At 35.9% G+C, this 21,808-nt stretch overlaps 1 protein-coding gene across 2 annotated transcripts in view; it reads right to left on the reverse strand.

Moving 5' to 3' along the window:
* Positions 1 to 655: 655 nt before the first annotated feature.
* The window catches only part of LOC105230771 (uncharacterized), a 130,781-nt gene continuing 109,628 nt past the window's right edge, over positions 656 to 21,808 (reverse strand). The window contains exons 5-7 of one of the 2 annotated variants that reach the window (XM_011211744.4): positions 15,798 to 16,248; positions 15,100 to 15,197; positions 656 to 3,578 (exon numbers count right to left, since the gene is read on the reverse strand). In XM_011211744.4, the coding sequence (XP_011210046.2) occupies positions 3,211 to 3,578; positions 15,100 to 15,197; positions 15,798 to 16,248 (917 nt within the window). In that variant the 3' untranslated portion in view covers positions 656 to 3,210. The remainder of the gene's footprint in view (positions 3,579 to 15,099; positions 15,198 to 15,797; positions 16,249 to 21,808) is intronic. The other variant, XM_049458211.1, reaches the window with a different exon arrangement.

The following is a 21,808-nucleotide window of genomic DNA, read 5'->3' on the forward strand; positions in this document are numbered from 1 at the left end:
GCATTTCAGTAGGAAACTTATGGCAATATTAATTGCTTGAAAAATTATCTCATATTACTCGTTTGTGCCGATGGAGTAATGGCTGATTGAGCATACTTCACTGATAAACTGATTTTGTTGAACTACACTGTCTCTTCTATAGCAAAAGAGTGTTTCAGCGAGTGAATGTTTTTCATAGAGTTGTCACCCGACTGAAGAATAAAATTGCCTGCATTAAATAACTTAAGAACGGTGACATCTCTGCGAGATGCCTAAAAAAATGTACATAAAAAATCTTGAAACCAGAGTTGCCACCATTTCGAAAGTGATAAATTAAAAAAATGGGAAAACAAACAAGAGATGGTATTTAAGAAAGCCCCGAGCTGACAAGGTTTTGCAACAGATTTTTTACCATTTCACTTATTACCCTGTTAAAACACTTGAGTCACACATTTTCATAAAAGCAGTGTGAGAGGAAAATAGACACTTATCAGTGCTAAGGAGGGGGTACCCAACCGACAATCACTTTTAAAACCTCAGTAATTTGTTTGAGTATATTTTTGAAGCTTTTATTTGCAAGAGTATTCCATAAATATTTTCACAATATGCCTTCAAAATGTTTGGAACATGATAATCACGAATAAATATTGTAATGAGACCAATCCGGTTGAAACTTGAGGAAGAAGGCTAACGACAACTGGCAAAATTTTGAAACCCTCAGAGATGTAGTCCCATATATTGATATGATTATAGTAGTTTATGCACTCTAGAGGTACGTAAACCTTAACTTAACATAGCATGTGGTATGGAAAAGTGATTAACAGAGAGAGCGGTAACTTTAGTATAAAGCTGCTCGAGTTCGGACAAATGAGTGGTTAATTACTCTAATAAAAACCTTGTTGGGATCTTTTGTAAATTAAATTATTCGAGCCACAATTAACTGGAACTATGCGGAGGATAAAAATATTCTGACCAAAAATATATAATATTTATAAAGAAATTATTATGGACACCTTTAGTAGCAATCAGAAAAATTGCGTTGTCACGTGCTCTCATTGTTGCTTTTCCAACTGATTGCTCCCTTTTCTTTGTCCCTCTTTGATTACATTCGAATTGTGCCTTCATTTGCTTTTGCTTCCGCTTGTTAGCCATTGATTACATATTTACCGGTCGACTACCTTGTTTATCGACAGCTGAAAGCTTCGCATTCCAACTCGGCATTTATCAATCAAATTTGTGCTTATTGTGATTGACTGCTTACATATTTTTGATGGCCACATTTCTGAAGTATGTAAATACGGTTATCCAATCTGCCCTACCCGCTCTACTCAGAGTGGCAAGTATTGTTTTTCTAAATTATTATCTGAATTGTTTCGTTGTCCACTTTATTGCATATATTTTACAGTGGCGTAGGAAAATGTTCAAGGGGAAGATTTTTCGTTTAGACACATAAGATGTGAGGTCGAGATAAGGAAGATGAAAATTCATCAGAAATGTTGGGGTTCCGACTTTTGAACCTTTTTTTGTACGAAGATGTAAATCCGTAAAGGTAAAGGTTTTTGGAAAAATATAAGTATTAGGGATTTCCAAAAAAAGATCTCCATATACGAAACACACACATCCATTGAAAATTTAGAAATTTGAAAATACATGTGATTAAATCATTGCAGTTTTTTCAGCTACCTTTATGGTTTGGTAATTTTTTTCAATACATTTTTCAAAGATATGGCAACCCTTCTCGAAAATCTTCTCAATAGAAATAATTTTTAAATTTGTTTTCTTTGAAGCCTTATTCTAATATTTCATTGAACTAATGAAAATAAAATTGAAAAAGGTGGCAACCCTCTTAAATTTATTATTAAAATTTTGAGCCTTCTAGACCTTCCTTTTGAACATTTTCAAAAATTTTTAAATTTGCTAACAGGTGGCAACATTCTAACTTTTTTAACTATTGGCAACACGGCGCCTCAAGTACAATATTATATGAAAAGGACATATCTTCTTTGTTTCACTTGCTTCATTGGTTTTTTAGCAAAATGAAATGCAAATATTTAAGCGGTTTGCCATTTTGGCTGCCTGCACTTGCACCTCTCTCCGACATAAGTTAGGACTACACCCTGTATATATTTATTTGCCATATTTGGTCCTATTTATTTTGCTGTTTCCGCTTTGTTTCTTTTTCGTTTCATATTTAAATTTACTTAAGCACCGCCACCACACCCCAAAGACTTATGTACCTCAGCTCCGAGGCGATGGGCAATCAGCATTCCGAATAACCAGTGTTCAGAGGAGCCATGGCAGCAATCAAGGCTGCTTCTGCATGATGTTCGGGGTATATGTATATGTATATGTTATGCATGTGTGTGTTTGTAAGTCTATGGGTAGGTAGTCTTTAGTCGTCTTCAATGATATTTTCTCCGACGTCAGCTTGTTAGGCGTCTTTTGCGTGCGCCGACGCTGCTTTAACGTTGAAATGCGTCGGCAAGCGGCAACAATGCCACTGAGATAATGCAGATTGTGGTCCTGTCACGGACTGAGGAGTTGCTACTGTGGCAGAGTCCATGTGCCGGCATTAGCGTTAAGCTATTGGAACGACCGATGGACGGCAATGGCTCAGAGGAGTAATTGGAGGAGAAGGACAAGTGGAAGTCCAAGACCAAACGGCGGATGAGCCTGCAATTGGCAATCCAGCCTACGCCAGGCTGCTTCTGCTGCTAGTTAGTTGCTGCCGCAGTCTTGGTGGTGCTGTTGGTTCTCTGCTTTTGATGAGCTTGTTGCCAGCTGCCACCGACAAGCGCATATTAACCGAAAGCATCAAGAAGCTGCTGCCACCTGACAGTCGCAATAATAATATTATTGAAGATGTTGTTGTTGTTGGAGCTCTGGACTGACAGTGTCACCAGCAGCTCACGTCACACCAACAATAACAGCAATGGCCTTCAGCAGTTGAGCAGCTGCAACAAAAAGTTTGTGTATGTGTGCGTTCGAATGCTTCTGTGTGTGTGTGTGTGAAAACGATGGTGCGTGTGTGTGCTCGCGTGTCAGTTTCCATATACTTTTAGTAAGATGAGTGCGCCATTAGAATAATGCAATAAGAAACGTAAACGCCAAAGCAAACAAAACAAAACTAACAACAATAACAACTATCACAAAAGAGCAATGCTCAAGACATTGCGAAGGATACCCAAAGGATGTGCAGAATATTTGCTATGCCTGCTGCTAACACAATCGCTAAAGCTTTCGCTGCTGTTGTTGTTGTTGTTGTTGCCGCTGTTTTTGCTGTTGTTGGCGTAGCCAATTCACTTTCTGCGTTTCCTGCCACGTGCACTGTTGTTGTTGCTGCAGCGGACATACTCCAGCTAAGTAGGTTACCAGCAACGTTGTTGTTGTTGTCATTGTTGCTATTATTGCCATTGTTGCTTCTGTTGTTCGCATTATTACATTCTCCTTTGTCATTAGTGTTTCTATTATTATTGTTGTTATTGCTGCTAGTAACAGCAACGGCAGTCGCGCTTCCAAGCTTGTTCTTCTTGTTGTTGTTGTTGTTATTATGCGCATCGAACTGGCGCTGCTTTTTTGCATGGCCGCCGGATTTTCATCTGTAATTGAAGAGGGAACAACGAATGTAAGTAAATAAATAAATAAAAAAGAAATACATTCACACTTATACGAGTATATACACAGATAACTGTATATATGTACAATTCCGTATATACATTTATATTAATAGCAGATAATGAAATGAATAGTCAGCAGGCGAATAAATAACATAATAGAATGTAAATGTTGCGCGGCAAAATGGACACGCAGACAGACGGACGGACGAGTAAACAGACTAAAGAGGCTGAAGAGGCTGCCGCAAATAAGCAAACAATTTAAAAAAATTGAAGAGCGCCATTGTCGCGCTGTCTTGCTGTGTGCGAGAGGCGTAGAAGGACAGCTGGTGGTTCAGCAATTGTAGACTTGTGAGTTTTCTAAATGGCGGCAATAATTTGTGAACGATGAAAATTTACATGTTTTTCAATAAGCAATATGCAAATACTTAAGATGGTGAAAACTGAAAATAGGAATTGAAACATTTTTTTTAAATTAAATTAATAATGTATATCAACGGTTACCCGTTTGGCTAATTTTTGTCATAAATTTAGCTTCGGACATGCTACCTCACCAATTTAACGGTATACTTCACTAGATATGTCTAATATTCCACTAGACCTTGTGATAGGCGCTTTATTATTTTTCCTCAAAGGCAGGAAATTAAACGTTTTAAATCAGCCTTCATCATATAAATGCATTATAAATTCTATATTGCTCATACGCCATGACGTACTATAGGAATGTTCAGTACATTTGATACGTATGCTTCAAATATGTATAAACTTAACTTGAAAAGGTCTAGAGTCATGAATTTCAGGTAATTTTTGAAGTGTGAAAAGAGGTAATTTATATTTTTATAATCCATTATTAGTTATTTATTAGCATTAGAAGAATACAGAAAAAATTTCAAAAAGCAAACAAGTAAGAAAGGGCTATGTTCGGGTGCAACCGAAAATTTTATACTCTTGCAACTTGCAGTAATCCAAGCCTCAAGGTGTAAAATGTCAACCAGAGGATCGGAATCCCATCAATTTTATATATATTATCTAGCCCCCAAGAGCTAAATGGCTTATTCGTAAGTTTACTAAACAGGAAAAATATTAAGTAACAGAAATTTAATCCAGAAATTTGCCATTTTATTTCCGAAACTATTAAAAACTCTCAATTTTTGAATAGTATAATAAATATTGCTAAAATATAACTGAAGTTACAAAGTGTAGCAACATTTGCAGTTTAAATTGTTAATAAATATAATCAGATCCGTAACTGAAAGTGCTGAATTTAAGCAACGCGGCTTGATAGAGATTTTAAAATAGCTTCTGAATTTATAATTGGGATTTTTCGCCTATTTGATATTCTATCTCTAACTCTATAACTATATAACTATCTCTAAAGCATCAAATATGATAGATACGCTGCTTGTAATGTTCCGAAATCGCAAACAAAAAGCTGATGAAAATTTTCGATCCATTTATTCAGAGACGAAAAAAATGGCGGCAGAACTGAAAGTTGATGATAAAAAAACAAGAATTTGCATTACTCTGTTGGATACAATCAGTGAAGATTTAAATACGCGCTTTTCTAGAGAGGTATTGAATGGATTTCAGCTGAGTTTTCTGCTTCTAGAAAAAGTATGTGCTTTGAAACCCAAAGACTTGAAACATTTTATTGACTGTTTGATAGAAAGATTCAAAGGTTTTTTTAGATGATGACAACGTCGTGCGAAGTCTGAAGCTCAAAAGTGAACTTGATTACTGAAAACCTTGAAGAACTGCGATGTAGACCTATACTCCATAATTCATAGTTTTCTTTGCTTATTCTGCACATTTCCTGCGACAAATGCGAGCTCTGAATGCTCTTTTTCGACGTGGCTGAGGACGAACATGCTTCTAGATAGATTGATCGGCCTGGTGTTGCTGCACACGCATCATGACATTGAAGTCACTGCAGAAGAAGTTCTCGAAAGATTCTCAAAACTTGGCCCACATCGTTTTGTTTTGTGAAATTTTTCTATTCAATACACGAACTGACTACAGTATTATACATTGCAATAAAGTATGTCACCCGCACGTCTACGATTTATAAAGTGTTTTTGCGATTTAAAAGGTTTTGATATTAAAAGATCGATTTGATTTTTTTACACCATGATATTAAACTGTATAAAGACTGCTATATTTAATATATAAGACTACTATATTTAATATAATAATGTTCCTGTTTCAGGTAAATGGGGGCTAGGTCAAATATTCGTTCAATTTTATATATTTTAGGTACAAAGATATATTGTTATGAGCAAAACATGCTCTTCCTGAAATAGCTCAAATATTGACCGATATTGGTAGGTAGGAGTTTGGTAGCCGTGTCAGAAAAATATCTTTATCTTCGGAAATAATTTGAATTTTAAAAATCCTCTTTTAGATATTTAAACTTTGAAAATATAATATAAAAAAATAATATATTTAATTTTTAAAAATGGAACTTGAAAAAAGAAATAAATTCCCAGAGACATACGAATTGATGAAAAAAGTTCATGATTATAATTGCATAAGGGTTTAAAAATAATGAAGAGGAATTAAATGACAGCCAGGTCATCTAAACTAGCTTCTGGTGCTGAATTGGTGGAAAACCTGGCAAAGGAAAGATCTGTTCTACAACCAAGTTAGGCTTCGCCTGATCCATTATTATGTGACTATTTTCTTTCTCCATAATTCTAAACCAATACGAAAGGAGTATTTTATGATGATATTCTAGCTATTTAAGCAACAGTAGCTGCGGTGCTGGAAAATTCACAATAAAAACATGAAAGAATCTATGCATGCACTCTTTGATTATTACAAACGTTGTATTGAATATTGGTTATTGTCTTATGGAACCTACTTTGAATAAATAAATAAAAATTTTAAAGATATTATAGTTTGCATTTCTATATCCAAAAATATCGGTTAATTTTAGGACATACTGTATATTACATTAACTGCTTAAAACTTTTTAAGTAAGGTTTTAGTGGAACAAATCCAAGATCCAAGGCATTCTTTTTGTAGGGCGCAAAATTTTGTTTATCAAAGTTGTAGATTTATTTTATATGGTGATGAAAATTTTATACAAAGACACAAAAAACCTCTGTTGAATATATGAACAAATTAAAAAACAATATCTTTAAATTTATTCACTTTCATTTACTATTGGCACTTCGAATTTGCTGTGACTTATGGTAATTTTACGTTGATCTTCAGCATTAATTCGCGTCGTTCGCTTTAATAATTGACAACTCGAGGATATTTGGCGCGCACAACAACAACAAATGTAGTACTGATTTATATGCGCTCATATTCAATTATTATCACTTACACGAATCTAAAGCTTATGACAGTCATATATATAGCTAGTGAATAGGAAGAAACTTGGCCGCCTACACAAATACATACATTTAGATATTAGGGTGTGTAAAAAAAAAGTTGTTTCTACTCCTAAAAATTGGTTAGTTAACACCTTAAAAAAGTGTGAGCTTTTAATAATAGCTGGGAGATCCTGAAATTTTCAGTTTCCTATTTATTCAACATTATTAGAGAGAAAGAAAGTATCTACTATTTGAAAAAATATTTTGTCTCTCATAATTGCCGAAACCTGAATTAACTAAAAAATACTGTTTTTGGGATTAAAAATTTGAAATTCTAATTTTCAATTTAACAGTAAAAATTTTAAATTAAATCGAATATCACAGTATTGAAGATGATGGCTCTGTGCGAGCTCTAGTTCAAAATAGTAGAACACAAAGACCGAAAATGCGAAAAAATAGAAATTTTAAAAGAGTTTAGGCTTTTTTAATTATTTTTTTATTTTTTTAATTTTATAACTTTTTTTTTAATTATATTTTTATTAATTTTTTTTAGTTTATATTAATTTTTTTTTAGTTTTTTTTTAATCTTTTTTTAGTCCGGAATTCGAGATTATAACATATAAATTATTTTAATTAAGATTTTCGATTTTACAAAAGAAAAAAATTAAAATAAATGTTAATTCAATTATTTTTTTAATGCATAATTTGTTACTCGACTCGCTAATAATTTTTTTTTATAATTTTTTTTTACCCACCCTAATGTATATATGTACATACATATATGTATATGTACATATGTATATAAAGAAACTTACTTGGAAATACAATGCTTTATGGTAAATAGTAGGGCTTAGAATATATATAATATATATATATATGTGTATATATAAATATGCGTGTAAGCACGTGAATTGGTAAATCCGTTTATATGTACGTGTGAATATTCCTATCCACACTTAGTCATGATCACAATGTATTCATTCAGTTTTTGTGGGTTGATAAAAAAGCAGACGAAACATGAATTTGGAACAATAAAAGTGGCAGTCGCAACAATATATTCATGTATATAATATATACATTAATGTACATATGTATGCATAATATGTAAATCCAAAAAAACTATAACTGGCTTTATACTCCAAAACGAAGCGTGATTTATGCATAGTCATTTGTAGTATCTAATAAAACAGGCGTCGTCCATGGAGTCACCAACACAAAGGTACAAGAACAAAGAGTAACACACATACAGGCAAAGCTGCTCATTCAGTCAGTCACGCTGTTGGTTGTTGTTGCGTCAATGAAAGCGGAAAGCGAAGACAAAGCATTAAAAGAATTTGTTGCTAAGACAGGACATTCCAGCTATAAAGGCGCCTACAGCAACTCACACACACACACTCATGCGAGTAAATATGCTCTTATAAATTAAGTATTGAGTATTTTATTATATCTACTCATTTTTCTGTTTTTAAAAGGCTCTAACTTGTTCACTTGCGTCTCTAAGACAAATGATGAAACAGCAAACTACATACACGGTTAATATATGTACAGATATGTAAACATACACAGAAGTATGGGTGTGTGTGTGCGCGCATGTGTGACTTCCCTTTGTAGGCCCACATTGCAATGACAAATTAATTCAATTTGCTACACTACAAAGTGGCAAAAAGAGCAATGAATAAGCATATGTGTATATATGTATGTATGAGGATCCATGTGTGTATGTGTGCGTGAGCATTTTTTGCGTGTATTTGTTTATTGTAATACAAAGCAGTAATATGATATTGTGCTTTGTGGACCACAGCGATAGTATTGCAGGCAATCAGTATAAATGTGTGTGTGTGTGTAGTAGCATAAAGTGCGTAAACGAATGAGTGAGACTATTCATTTCATTCATCAGTGACTTTAACTAGATATGCCTATCTACATACGCATATACAAGTACATTCGTATGTGGGTATATGTAAAATTGATTTGGTAAATATTATAATAGGTTTTTATAATATAGTAGAGGTCTAGAGAGGCGAAGCTGAGCGGTGAAGAGCTAACTTCAGTAAGCTTTAAAAAAACTTTTCGTTTCGGTTCAATAAATTATACTAACTTGTCTTCAGAAAAGTTAGATGGGGACACCAATACTACTTTAGATAACTACTGAAAGAAAGGTACAGAAAGCAGGTGATAAAGGTCAAGAAACAATAAAACTGCTCATGCTCAGATTACTAAATATAAGCTATTAATTTGCCTCCCATTCGACCTACAGGTAACCCTTCGATTGGTTATTCTTTGAAAATATATTGGAAACTTGCTGAAATTGAAACAGTATAGTTTTATAACTTCATCCTTCTTCTAGCAGTTTAGATTAGTAGATCAAGAATTAAGTTTGATCTCACAAACAATAAAGGTACGTGCGGTAGTAAAACTCACCACAAGTTGAAAAAGTGGGAACCCCACGTCCGCTACTGTTCATATTCAATACCACAAAGCATTAGATATTTTGAAAGTTCAAAAAATTACTATATTCCATAATTCTATATAAAGATAAGATCTCGTAAAAAAAACAAACTCAGGCAGTTTTGTGATTGCTTGACTCAGAATCGTTTGAGCTCGTGTCAAAGTCTAAAACCAGGTAGCAGAAAATGTGAATAATGATAATGGATCTGACGCTATAACATCCAGACAGCAATTTTGATTTCATCCCGCTAATTATATTGTCAAAGGTGCACCACGCGCTTGTTGAAAAAAAAATAAAATAAAATAATGAAAATCGGGTCCCGATCGCAATGTAAGCAGAGATTGGATTGCTCATAAGCTAAAAATTGTTCGAAAAACTGTTTGGAACCATTTTAATATGACTGGATAGAAAAGGAAGCTCCATGTATGGGTGCCACACGTGTTAAAGCAAATACCGTCATGTATCAATTTTCATCTGCAAATCGCTGCTTAATAGAAACAAAATCATTTCATTTCTTAAAAGGGTGGTTGCTGATGACGAGAAGTGCTTTGTCACTTACGACAACGGTGGAGGTTAAACCGGACCAGTACTGTCAAGAACTGAACTGTCTGAAGGAGGGAACCCAGAAGCGGCCAGCTTTGAGCAGTAAGACAGGAATTATGTTCTATTACGACAACACAAGAAGTGTCACGATAATGACTCGCCAGAAGCACCGGGAGCTTAGGAGATTTTAATGCTTCCAAAGTATAGGTCTGGACCTGGAACCAAGAGCTTAATATCTGTTATTGTCGCCTCAAGTAAAAATTAAATATCACGGTTTTTTACCAACAGGAATAAGGGTTTGATTAAATGAGAATAGGTGATCGAAAAAAACAGTATGACCTAAATCGGAGTATTCTAACTCTGCTAAATATTTTTAATCAAACTTCAACTTATTTTTTTATATTTATAATTAACTTTAATGAACGAAATATGTACCACTTTTTGCCATTTTTTCGCAGTAATTTTCACAGAGTTATCTTGAAGCCAAATATACTCCATTAAGAGAGTTCTGCATTGACCAAACCAACAGGTAGTCCGATGGTGCAAGGTTAGTGCTATGTGGTGGATGCATTAAAACTTCCCAGCCAAGCTCACCCAGTTTTTGCCGAGTTATCGCAGATGTGAGATATTCGCACATTATTGTCGTTTTTCATCCATTTTTCGTCTCCTGTTACCATTCGCTTTAGAAATGGTTTGATTTTATTTCATTTCAGCAAAAAATTCCAGAGTTAATTCGGTCCAATAAATTTTGTCACAGACAATTCATGTGGTACCTAAACATCGAGCTTGTTTTTGTAGCCATCCTTTTTTAAATGATTCAAATCATTTGGTGATGAATGTTAAGTTCCTTAGCGATGTCATGGCTGCTTATGTGACGGTCCTAGTCAATCTTTTCCATAATTTCATAGACTTTTTCAACGATAGGTCGATCAGAGCGAGGTGCATGTTTCACATCGATTTTGATTAATTTTACAAGAAATTGAATTGGTTTAAGGGTTGGGTTGAAGGGTTAACGTGTCAGACATATTTTCGGATTTCTCGCGCTCAAACATACTCATATTATTCACCGTGTGTTAGTCATTCACTCAACACAACTGGATTAGGATGCTTGCCATTGTTGCATTTATTTAGATTTAATCTATAAACTTCATAATATTTCGATAATCAGGCAACAAATATAAAACATGCAATTCATTTATAAATAAAAAGATAGCTTTTAAAGCCTTCGAATAAATTTTAAATATAAGCATGTTTATTCGGGTAGGAAGCATTTTAAGCCCACCACAAGCTATCCATATGAATTTCAATCTTCTAATAAAATATAATACCATAATAACTATAATAAATGACCACTGTATGATGGATGCCTACTTCAAAACTTGTTGGGCTCTTAAGTAGAGTAATATTAAATGCTTCAAAATTAGCAAAATCTACAAATTACCAAATTACAAAAGAAAATGAGTTTATAATTCCAAATTTCACTTGCTGTCGCACTGATACATATGTGGTAGTCAAAAAAGGGCATTTCTAATCATTAATTTTACTGACAACTGCCATATGTGAAATGTGCATTGGAATCTCATGTATGTACATATATAGAGAGAGCTTCACATACCGACAAGCACATGAGCATGTACATAATACATAAGTCTATGCTCATAGATACCACAAAAGCGAAGCTAGCCAACCATTCAACCAGGAAGTCATTCATAATCGACAAAAAAGCCACACCAAGCTCAGGCGTGTAATAAATGGGCAACGGCACCACAGCCATTAGCGAGAAGAATGTATTTAACCGAAAAAGCGGTGTGCAGACAAAAGCTCTCCATTCGGCTTAAAATGAAGAGATAAATATGTATGTAGACAATAATATTTTGGTAAATTGTATGCACGGAGATGAATTTTGCGCTGAGCTTCAGAGGATTAAACGGACTAATTGGAATGTGGGAGAACAACTGGTTTCCACGGCGTGTCTAAATAACCGGAACGGACCCGGAACGGATTCTTATTCGGCCAAGGACTATCAACTCGGAATACTTTCTGCCGCTACAGCAACAACAGAAGAACTGGTCGGCCTCATAGAAAAAATGGTCGGAATATGAGAATAATTTTGCCCTTCATAAAAGAGCTAACCAGAAATAGAAAAATTTAAGGCTTCAGAGAATAACTGGCCAGAATAAGAAGAAAATATGACAACAATTGGAAGCTTAATAGGAGAAGAGGTCGGTAGACGTGAATATGTCGGAAATTTTAGGCTTAGCTGTCCAGAAAAACAAGAAAATTCGAGGTGTGGTCCAAACATGTGGGGAAACGTAAGTATTTAGAGAAAAACTGACCCAAACATGAAGACTATAAGTATCAAAGAAAACGTTGCCGGTTTGGTGGAAAATTAGGGTCTTCAGAGTATAAGAGGAGTGGAAAATATGAAAAATGAGAAAAATTTGACGTGTTCGGTTAAGAAACGATCCGAAAAATCTAATTCAGGGCTGCAGAAAAAGAAGAAAATATAAAGAAAAATGCGAATTCAGACAAGAACAGAACGGAAAAAAAGAAATGATGGGTTTTAGAGAAGGGCTGGTCAGAATATGAGGTAAATATCGAGGTTTAGAGAAGGAATGAACGAAATGACATCCGTATCACCTATATAATTCATGTATAGTATCATATTAAAAAAATCTAGGGCTTCATGAAATAAAAAATCGACATCTGAGACAAATGTTGGGCCTTAGACAAGGACTATATGTACATAATGCCTATAAAATTTCTTACTAACTAAATGAGATTACTTTTAATCTCAGGAAAACAAAGTCCAGACCTTTCGAAACGGTCGAAAACTTTTAATAAATATGTCCTGTGCTTTGAATGCCATGCTAGACTGTGACTTACGACTGGGTTATTAAACACATATGTGGTATTTATAGACCAATTAGGGCACTCGTAATTGAATACCGGAATAAAAATGTTTAAGCAAAACCTCACACAAATATTAGGACAGTCATTATAATAATTATTTATGTAAATAAATACATATATGCACATATAGAGGCTATACTGGGCATAGACCAAGCCATTAGGTATACAAATGTTGACATATTTTGATAAGAACCCTAAGTTTGACGCAGGCAAAGCGGCAACAAAAAACATTAAACCCACTCATTTGTACATCTACATATATATGCTCATGTGCTATTTTTACATATGTACAGTTATGTTTTGCTCTAACCTTAAATTAGCATATAACTAATGACAGAAGTGACGGAATAAGGAATCTAACAAATTCATTTCTGTCATATTAGTATATTTGTAACGCACTCATCATGTCTACAAGTAAACATACTACTACATACATATAATACACATGTACACATATACTCGACAAACGCACATAAGCTGCTGTAGGTTTGCTAATGTGACAGGCAGCCAGCGACAAATGATGACAAAATCATTTCATTTGCGGAATTACTCGCTTCTCGGTGCTGGCGCAAATTCCTAGAACCGGAAGCCGCTGCAGCACGCCTCCAATTACACATCTATGTACGTATATGTGTGTAGACAAGCTTGTAAGCACATGGCGAGTGCCGCTACGCGCTGTTCAAGTACAATTAATAACAATGACAGGGCGTGTCGGCACCTCTTCTGCGTGCTGTGCGCTTATTGTACATTGTTGGGACGGCGTTGCTTCACAGATCTTCTCCTGCGAGCAATAAATTTGACTAAGTCGTTGACTGACGCAATGAAGCGATTGTCGCACAGTGGGGAAAAGAATGTCTGATACGGTATGTCGTTAATATAATGTGCTGGCTCACACCAGTTCTTTTATAGAAATGTTAATGAAAAATGTGGCCTACAATTAGGCGCACAAAACACATATTTTATCGAAGACACGCACCAAAATATTTGTTTGAATGCTTAAATTAATGTTATCTATGGACAAAGTGGGTAATTGGAAAAAAATATCTTAATATTTTTTTACTTTTATCGATCTTTAGCTCCAGAAAAATTAAAATATTGAATGCCTAAATTATTTACAAATAACCTAACCTAACCTAATGGAAATAAAATCGGTACAAAACTTCTAGAAATATTGAAGCTTCGTACTTATTACACTTCATTTCTACACTGCCATAAGAAATACACTGTTGAAGGCCATTATAGTTTCGAAGCAGCCGAAAAGGGAAGGAAAAAAGAATTGATGCTTGAGAATCGCCGATTAACAGTGAGAGATCTTACTGGCATGGTTGGAATATCGGAAAGATCAGTGAAAACCAGCTTGAGTCAAAGTACGCATGGTTCCAAAATCACTCAATTTTTTTGAAAAACAGCGTCGCGGTAACGTCTGTAAAACAATGTTTTTCGACTATCAGAATGTCATGAAACGTATTATTACTGGCGATTAGTCTTGAATCTATGCTTACTACCCGGAAACAGACAATCAATCGGTCGAACATCGTGGCAAAGGTGAGTCGAAGCCGAAAAAACCACGTCAAACCAGTTACAAAATTAAGGTTATGTTGCTAGTTCCTTCGATTATCGAGGTGTGGCCCTCTCCGAATTCCTTCCGACCGGCCAAACCGTCAACAAGGAACACTATTTGAGTGCTGTGGCGTTTGCGCGAAACTACAAAATTCTGGGGCGGAAACTTTTGGTTTTTATACCACGATAATGGACCTTTGCATACTGCATTGATTTTTCGTGAGTTTTCGTGAATCGCTTGGAGGTTATTGGGGAATTTGGCTTTAACAACTGATTCGAGGATTGGAAAAAACGTTGGCACAAGTGTACTGGGCACAAGGGGGATTACTTTGAGGGGGACGAAATAAGATTTTGAAGAATAATTTAAGGATTTTAAAATTATGAAAAAAGGTTTACTTTTTTTGCACATAATAGTACGTATGTATGTATGTATGTACTTTTGTAGATATGTACGTTTATATACTATATGTGTGCATCATTGTGGCATCACCGCATCAACCTTTAACACCAAATAACCAATTGGATGCCTTGCTGCCAAGGATATTTATGAAAGCGCACGAGGCAGGAGCCTTGCATTATCCTTTACTTCTGTCACGGGAGACAAATGCGCACATAACCGCACATACATACATACAAACCTACATAGATAGATAAATACGAATATGCGCGCACTGGTAATAAGCAGAAAGTAGAAGCAGTGGCAACAAATGAAACTACTCACCATTAATCACGTGCACCATGACGCTGGCACTGCTCGCCGTTGTCGGCTGACAAGTGTAATTCCCTGTATCCGTTGTCTGTGCATTCGAGATGCGCAACCTGATGATGAGCGCGATGAAAAAGCAGCAGAAGAAGAACAAGAAGCAGAAGAGTGAGCACATTAATGGAGACATATACAAGTTGAAGCTTATGTGTGCGTGTGTGTGTGTAATGGATGAGTGTGAAAATGCAAGACGCGGCGCAAGTTCGCTATGGAACGCACGATAGTCAGACGCTGACGCGACAAATATGTGCAGATGTTTGTGTGTGTGTGTGTGTCGGTTGACATCGGCAGGCAAAGCAGGCGCCTTGAGATATTGAGGCAATGAATTGAAATGTAAAGGCTCAAATATTTATTTATGCTGCGCCGCACAGTGTAATCAAAGCCAAAGTGACAAGTGCAGGCGCACACACACATTAACATACTATGACGGCACATGCAACAGTGGCTGCATGCCGCACAAAGATAGAGGCGACAGTACTTTGCCACATGCATTTGCATGCTGACATGCTCAAAGAGCCGACAAGCCTGACAGCGCTTTCCATTTCACCTTTGGCCGCTTAAGCGCTGGCGCTATCTCATCACCCCCCGCATCGCCACATCACACCTGATTGTGGCTTTTAGACAAGCGGAGTGTGTATGCCGCCGCGCCGACTTACCTTGATTTCATTGTGTCGCCCAACTGTGATTCCATGGCGATGCGCGCCGTAAAGTCCGGCGTTATGTCGTTGCTTAAGCCATCGTGCAGCGCTGTGACCGCCATTGCGCTCGAGCCACCAGCAGCAGCAGTCAATGCCTTGGCATTTGTTATCGGCGCTGTCACATCAGCAGCCAGCTCATTGCCCGTCAGTGCTGGCGTAGACATGTCACCGCCAACGTTGCCATGACTATGTTTGTTCTTATTGTTGTTGCTGTTAGTGGCGCTGTTGCTCTCTTCATCTTCGTCCAGCTCGAATGGCGTAATTATATGCTCGCCGCGATACCAATAAATCGGTCCAATATCACGAACGCTCGGCTGTTGCACATGACAGCTGAGTATGATTGCGCTGCCGACTTTGAAATGCAGATCGGCCGGGCCGCTGATGATGGCGCGCGAATCGGCGGGTATCTCTGTGGTGACACAAGCAGAGCATACATCAGTAAATATAAATAGTGGTTGGAGAAAACAACAATAAAAATAAAGAAAATTAATGTGATAATAAAATACCGTGGCATGTGTGTGTGTGTGTGTGTGTATGCGGTTGTGTATATGTGAAATATATACATATGTATATATAATATAAATATATGGTATCTTACATGTATATTTATGTGTAAATATTTGTGCCTCCACAAAAAAGGTAAAAATAAAATTATTTAAATAACGAAAAGTAAATTCACAATTATCAATTAAACAGGATTTCTTAAAATACAACAACTACGATAAAAATCATCTGCAAACAATAAATAAATGCAATACATGGCGTACATGACATACTTAATTTTATAAATATTTGCGAGAAATCAGCAAGGATTTCATAAAAAAAAAAAGATATTATAAAAGCAGTAAGGAGGGTCAAAGTTCGGACAAAACCGGAAAAAGAAATTATTCTACGAATTGTGAGCTTGGCAAAGTAAAGTGTATTTCTTATTATGTGAAAATTTGGCGATATGGCGACTTATTCCTCAATATAGAACCCATTAAGCTTGAGAAATATTTTCTGAAATTTTTTTAAATTTGTTTTGATTATTTTTTTTAATTTCTATCAAATATATTTTTTCATGTTTTTGTTTTTTCAATACCTAGTTAGTGGTTTTAATTATAACACGTATTTTGTCTTTTTTCTTCATATAATCCTGAAAGAAGTTCTGCTGTCTACGCTAAGGCACCCTTTATTTTCAAGGATCTGTTGGAAATTATGTCATAATGGTTAAGTTTTGAATATTTTCCTTTTCAAAAATTTTTGTTTTTCAATTTCACAAAATGTTTGCGTATTTTTTTGTATCTGTGAAACAATAAAAAATTTGAATGAAATATTTAATTTTTCTATATGAAAAGAAAAAAATATTGAAAATACGCTGTTTTTTGCTCGAGGAAACCAATGTAAACTCTTAACCCGACTGAAAATGCAGTTTATGGAAGCATTCAAGGTAAACCTATAAGCAGCCAAAACATACTCGTTGGACTCAAATTTCTGTGCACCGAATGACTTTTTCAAATTTTGGACAAATCTTGATAATATGGTGGATGGGAAGTTTAATTAGATCAATTTGGCTATGGAGGCGCCGTTTTTCTACGCGTCGACGTGGAGTGAGCTGAATAAATTGGAAATGTATAGCCCTGTGATCAATTTCTTCAAGTAAACGATGTAGATGTTCGTCGAATTAAAACTACTATTTTGATTATTTTATGGTATCCAGTATGTATATGTGGAACCAGATTTCATCGACGGTCACGAAGCTTCTACGGATTGTTGTTTTTGAATCGACAGAATTCTGCCGAGTTGACCGTCCTTGGCGGGATAAAAATCCGGGTCCGTTCCGGTTACATATTTAGGGCTGACTGTCTTGAAAACGGTGTTATCAGGAGTATCAAACGCTGCACTCAGTTTGTTCATGCCAAATAACAAACAAATTTAATAGAAGATAAGAAATTTCTCTTGCGAGATCCAGATTATAATAACAAAAGCACGAAATCATAGCAATTTATTGCAATTTAGAGCGCATTAGAGAGAATAAAATTGTATGGATGCCTAAATGTAGGCAACGTTTTATATCTGACATATGAATTTAATGTTGCCTACATTTAGGAACATGTTTCAGCAACAAAGTCGCTAAAGGCTAGTAAGGCTAAGCACTTATCGTAGCACGCTCGTCATTATTATTGACAACTACATTCGAGAGTTAAGAAGAAACGCGCCCGATCCGAAGAATTGATGCTATTATGAAACGTGCTTCACATTCTCTTCCCCTTTCATTCATATATACAAATGCCTGCAGTGAGTACACTTGAGCCCCGCGAATGCGTATCCTTATGCAGAGCAACCGCAGAAAGTCGGTTGTGTCTTGTGAGCTCATAAGTAATTTAAAAATTTATTATTTTTGTGTATTAATAGTATTTTTTCGCGCCACAAAGAAAGCTTTCCAATTTGTAATGCTGACACACACGCACATACGTACACAGTTGGCTGTGCGGATGCTATGTAGAGGAGCTCGCATGGAAATGCTGTTCCGGCTGCCGGCAAGACCGCCGATTCCGAAGCTAATTAGCGAGGTTGCAATTGCATTCAGGCGCCGCACAGATGAGCAGTGGTGGCTTGTTGGCTTTGCCGGGCCACAATAAGCCTCTGCATTCGCCAATTTGCGGTATTTTTGCGTGCAGCAGATTTTTTACATAAGCGAATGCATAGTTTAATTAGGCGCCGAAAACAAGAAAAAAGTAAAGCGAGCGGCAAGCGGGAGAGCGGGCAAGCTCTGGCAAGTTGTCTTAATTAAAACTCTGCAGCTCAGCCGCAACTTTAATATTGTGCCGCTTCCTGTTGGTTGCCAGGCAAATTAGCGCATATTCAAGGCCATTCAGAAGTCATGGCGCATAAAGTACGAAGAAACGCCGCATAAGAATTTAATTTGCATGCACCAAAGCGGTGGCAAGAAGTAAGTCGTTGGAGGGGGAGGGTGCAGGGTCGAGAAAATACAACACAAACGTCTTTGGCGCTTTTAAATTGCTGGCTACTGCAATGCAAATGAGACTGCGCTTTAAAATAACACACCGTCCGTTACTCGTCGTTCTCATTTTCTCTGGTCCATGTTGCTTTTTACTGAAGCAGCTGGCGCTTGGCTTGGGCTGCAGTGCAACAAAATTGCAAAAAAAAAGTTAAAAGTAATTTGGTTAAACACACACATAACCAACACTGGCGAGCATAGTTTAATTAACTCTTAATTGGGGACGCTTATTGTGATCAGCTGGTGGAGTAATTGTTGTTGTATAGCAACGCAAAAAGCCAAGATCCAGATTATAAAAACAAAAGTACGGAGCTATAAGTATTTATTGCAATTTAGAGCGTATTAGTGGGAATAAAATTGTATGGATTCAGCCTAAATGTAGGCAGCGTTTTGTAGTTGACATATGAGTTTAATGTTGCCTACATTTAGGAACCTGTTTCAATAATAAATAATATTTGCATAACAGCAAATAACGCATAACCGACAACAAATAAATTTACTACCGAAATTCGGAGTCAGTTTCCCTAACTTTAAGCGCGCTACGTCCAATTTATGATCGTCACAATCGCTATCTAACTATTTAACATTGCGGCTTTAATGGGAAAATTTGAATCCACAGGCACAGTACAAAATGTTCCCATGCCAGTGAGACAAAGCAGTGCCCGTATTGAGGAAGACCCAAATTAGTCTCTTACTCGCTTGATTTCATACGAATATCGAACGTGAATTTGCAGCAGTATTCGGCTTGAAAACTTCTGAGTATTTATAACAAAAACAATATTTTGTACTTAGTTTAAAGTAGCTAAGAGTGAGAGTCTTTTAACGGCAATACTCGTATTGATATGTGGTAATTCATCCAAAAGATATTCTATATGCTCAGGTCATTGATTATATCATTTTTGAACGTTGAAGTCTGTCCGTAATACATTCACATCTCACTTTTCCTTCGCTTTCTCATAAAATCACATCCAATAAAACTTTCTCTCTGTCAATTTGTCGCGTTGATACCAACACAGCGCGACCATGAAGTATTGCATGACAAGTAGAAATATGACGAAAATACTGTTATTATCACTTGCTCAGCGTGCTAATTAACATGAAATGCTTTGCGGCGACAGAAAACACATTTAAATGGCAGTTATAAAATGTTCTCTTTCGCCAAGTATATCAGATACACATTCACATTTGTATAAAGACCTCGAAATAACAGCATTTCAGTGCGTAAAATAGCGAATGTTTAACGAAATTAATCAGTTGCTGGGGTGCGAGCGGCATTTGGCTACATAAATTTGCATATAAATTGAATGTTCGCCTGTGTGTATTTGTGGCCTTTTAATTTTATCGATTCTTTTAATTACCCAGAAGAGATTTTTTCATTTGGCATTTTCCGCCATCGCTTCTGTGATTCCATTAATTTGCGTTCGAAAATTTGCAATGTTGCATTTAAGATTTTTTAATGCGCTACCATCAAGAAATTGCGAGCGAGCAATGTTTTAGCAAATTTAAAGTGACGATTAATTGTGGTCTTTTGACTGCAAGCTGTAGATCACAAGCTGCCATACAAAAGTGCTAAATATTTTCGAATAAACTGAATTGATGTTCACGGTGGTTTGCGTCTCTGCTAATCCAATTTCGGACAGATGTAATATTGTGAGAAGCAAAGTGTAATTTCACGACTTCGTTTTGACTTAACTCGTCTTAGAATAGCATAGCTGAATTTATGGTTATTGGCCGTTTGATAAAGTATTAGCTTAGACACACACCTACAATGCATGTCGTTAACGTTGAAAATTTCATTACATTCAAATGACGGAAGAAGTATTTTGGTAGTCTATAATTAACGAGCTAGATCTGTGCGCCATAAGAGCTAAATTGTTGCGAATTTCAATAAGGCACAGTATTCATTATAAGATGACTTTATTTTACAAGATCTTCAGCAGACATTGATATATAGTATACAAAAAAAAGTATATGGAATCTTTTTGAGGTTTAGTGTTTTTAATCTTGCTGCTGATTACAGCTAAACGTGTTCAACGCATATTTTCTATCAAAATTCTAAGCTGCATCGCATTTAACGATGTCTCATCGTCATTATCGAAGGAATTCGTTCAATGGGCTTGGTGCTACATGGCGTATGAGTGATGCGCGCGAATTACAACTGAGGATTTTACGCCATAAATTCAATTATAAATTCATTTGAATCAATTGGTAACATTAAGCTGTCTGTTGCTATGCTATTGATCGGCTGAATAATTATGCTGGATAAACTGAGACCTCACCATGTATACTTGCTTAAAAGTGTATAGCTTTGCTTTGTTTTAATTGCTGAGCCAATTATACCAAAATTTTATATATCGCGTTGCTTAGTCAAGCGTGGCATCAGCGACCACCTGTTTCTAAAACTACAACAATTTATTCATAATTTCTTTCAGCGTTCATTTTTCTGCCTATCAGCATATTGTCGCTCATACGCACCGCTGAACAGGTAAATTGGACGACTGTTACACTTAAATGTGAAATTACATAAAAGTCATATCATTATGGAAATGTTATGAAAATAATTCTATACGCTTGTATAATTTTGCATTAAACATTAATATATTTTTTTCACTATTTTTTCCAATACACAGTGGAACAAAAAGAGAGAAGTATGCACTGAATTTAGAAGACATTTCTTTTTTCCTGTAGATCTATTACAGACAAAAAAGTTTAAGCGACAGTATTATTGAATTTTTTTTTTTCAAAATGAAAATCTAATTATACCTATTAGTAATATTTTCAACCGAGAGGATGAGGCCTGGACTGAAGTTCATTTATCGGTAGGACATTAGAGAGTAGGAAAACGTGTCTCAAGCCAGCCGACACCCAACATTTCTGTTAACGCATGTTATCATCAGAAATTATCAGAAAAACAATACAAATCGATTCCTTAAACTTGAAGAACTTTTAAGGATCAATTTAAACAATT

This window comes from Bactrocera dorsalis, chromosome 1, assembly GCF_023373825.1.
Source record: "Bactrocera dorsalis isolate Fly_Bdor chromosome 1, ASM2337382v1, whole genome shotgun sequence".
Classification (NCBI taxonomy): Eukaryota; Metazoa; Arthropoda; class Insecta; order Diptera; family Tephritidae; genus Bactrocera; species Bactrocera dorsalis.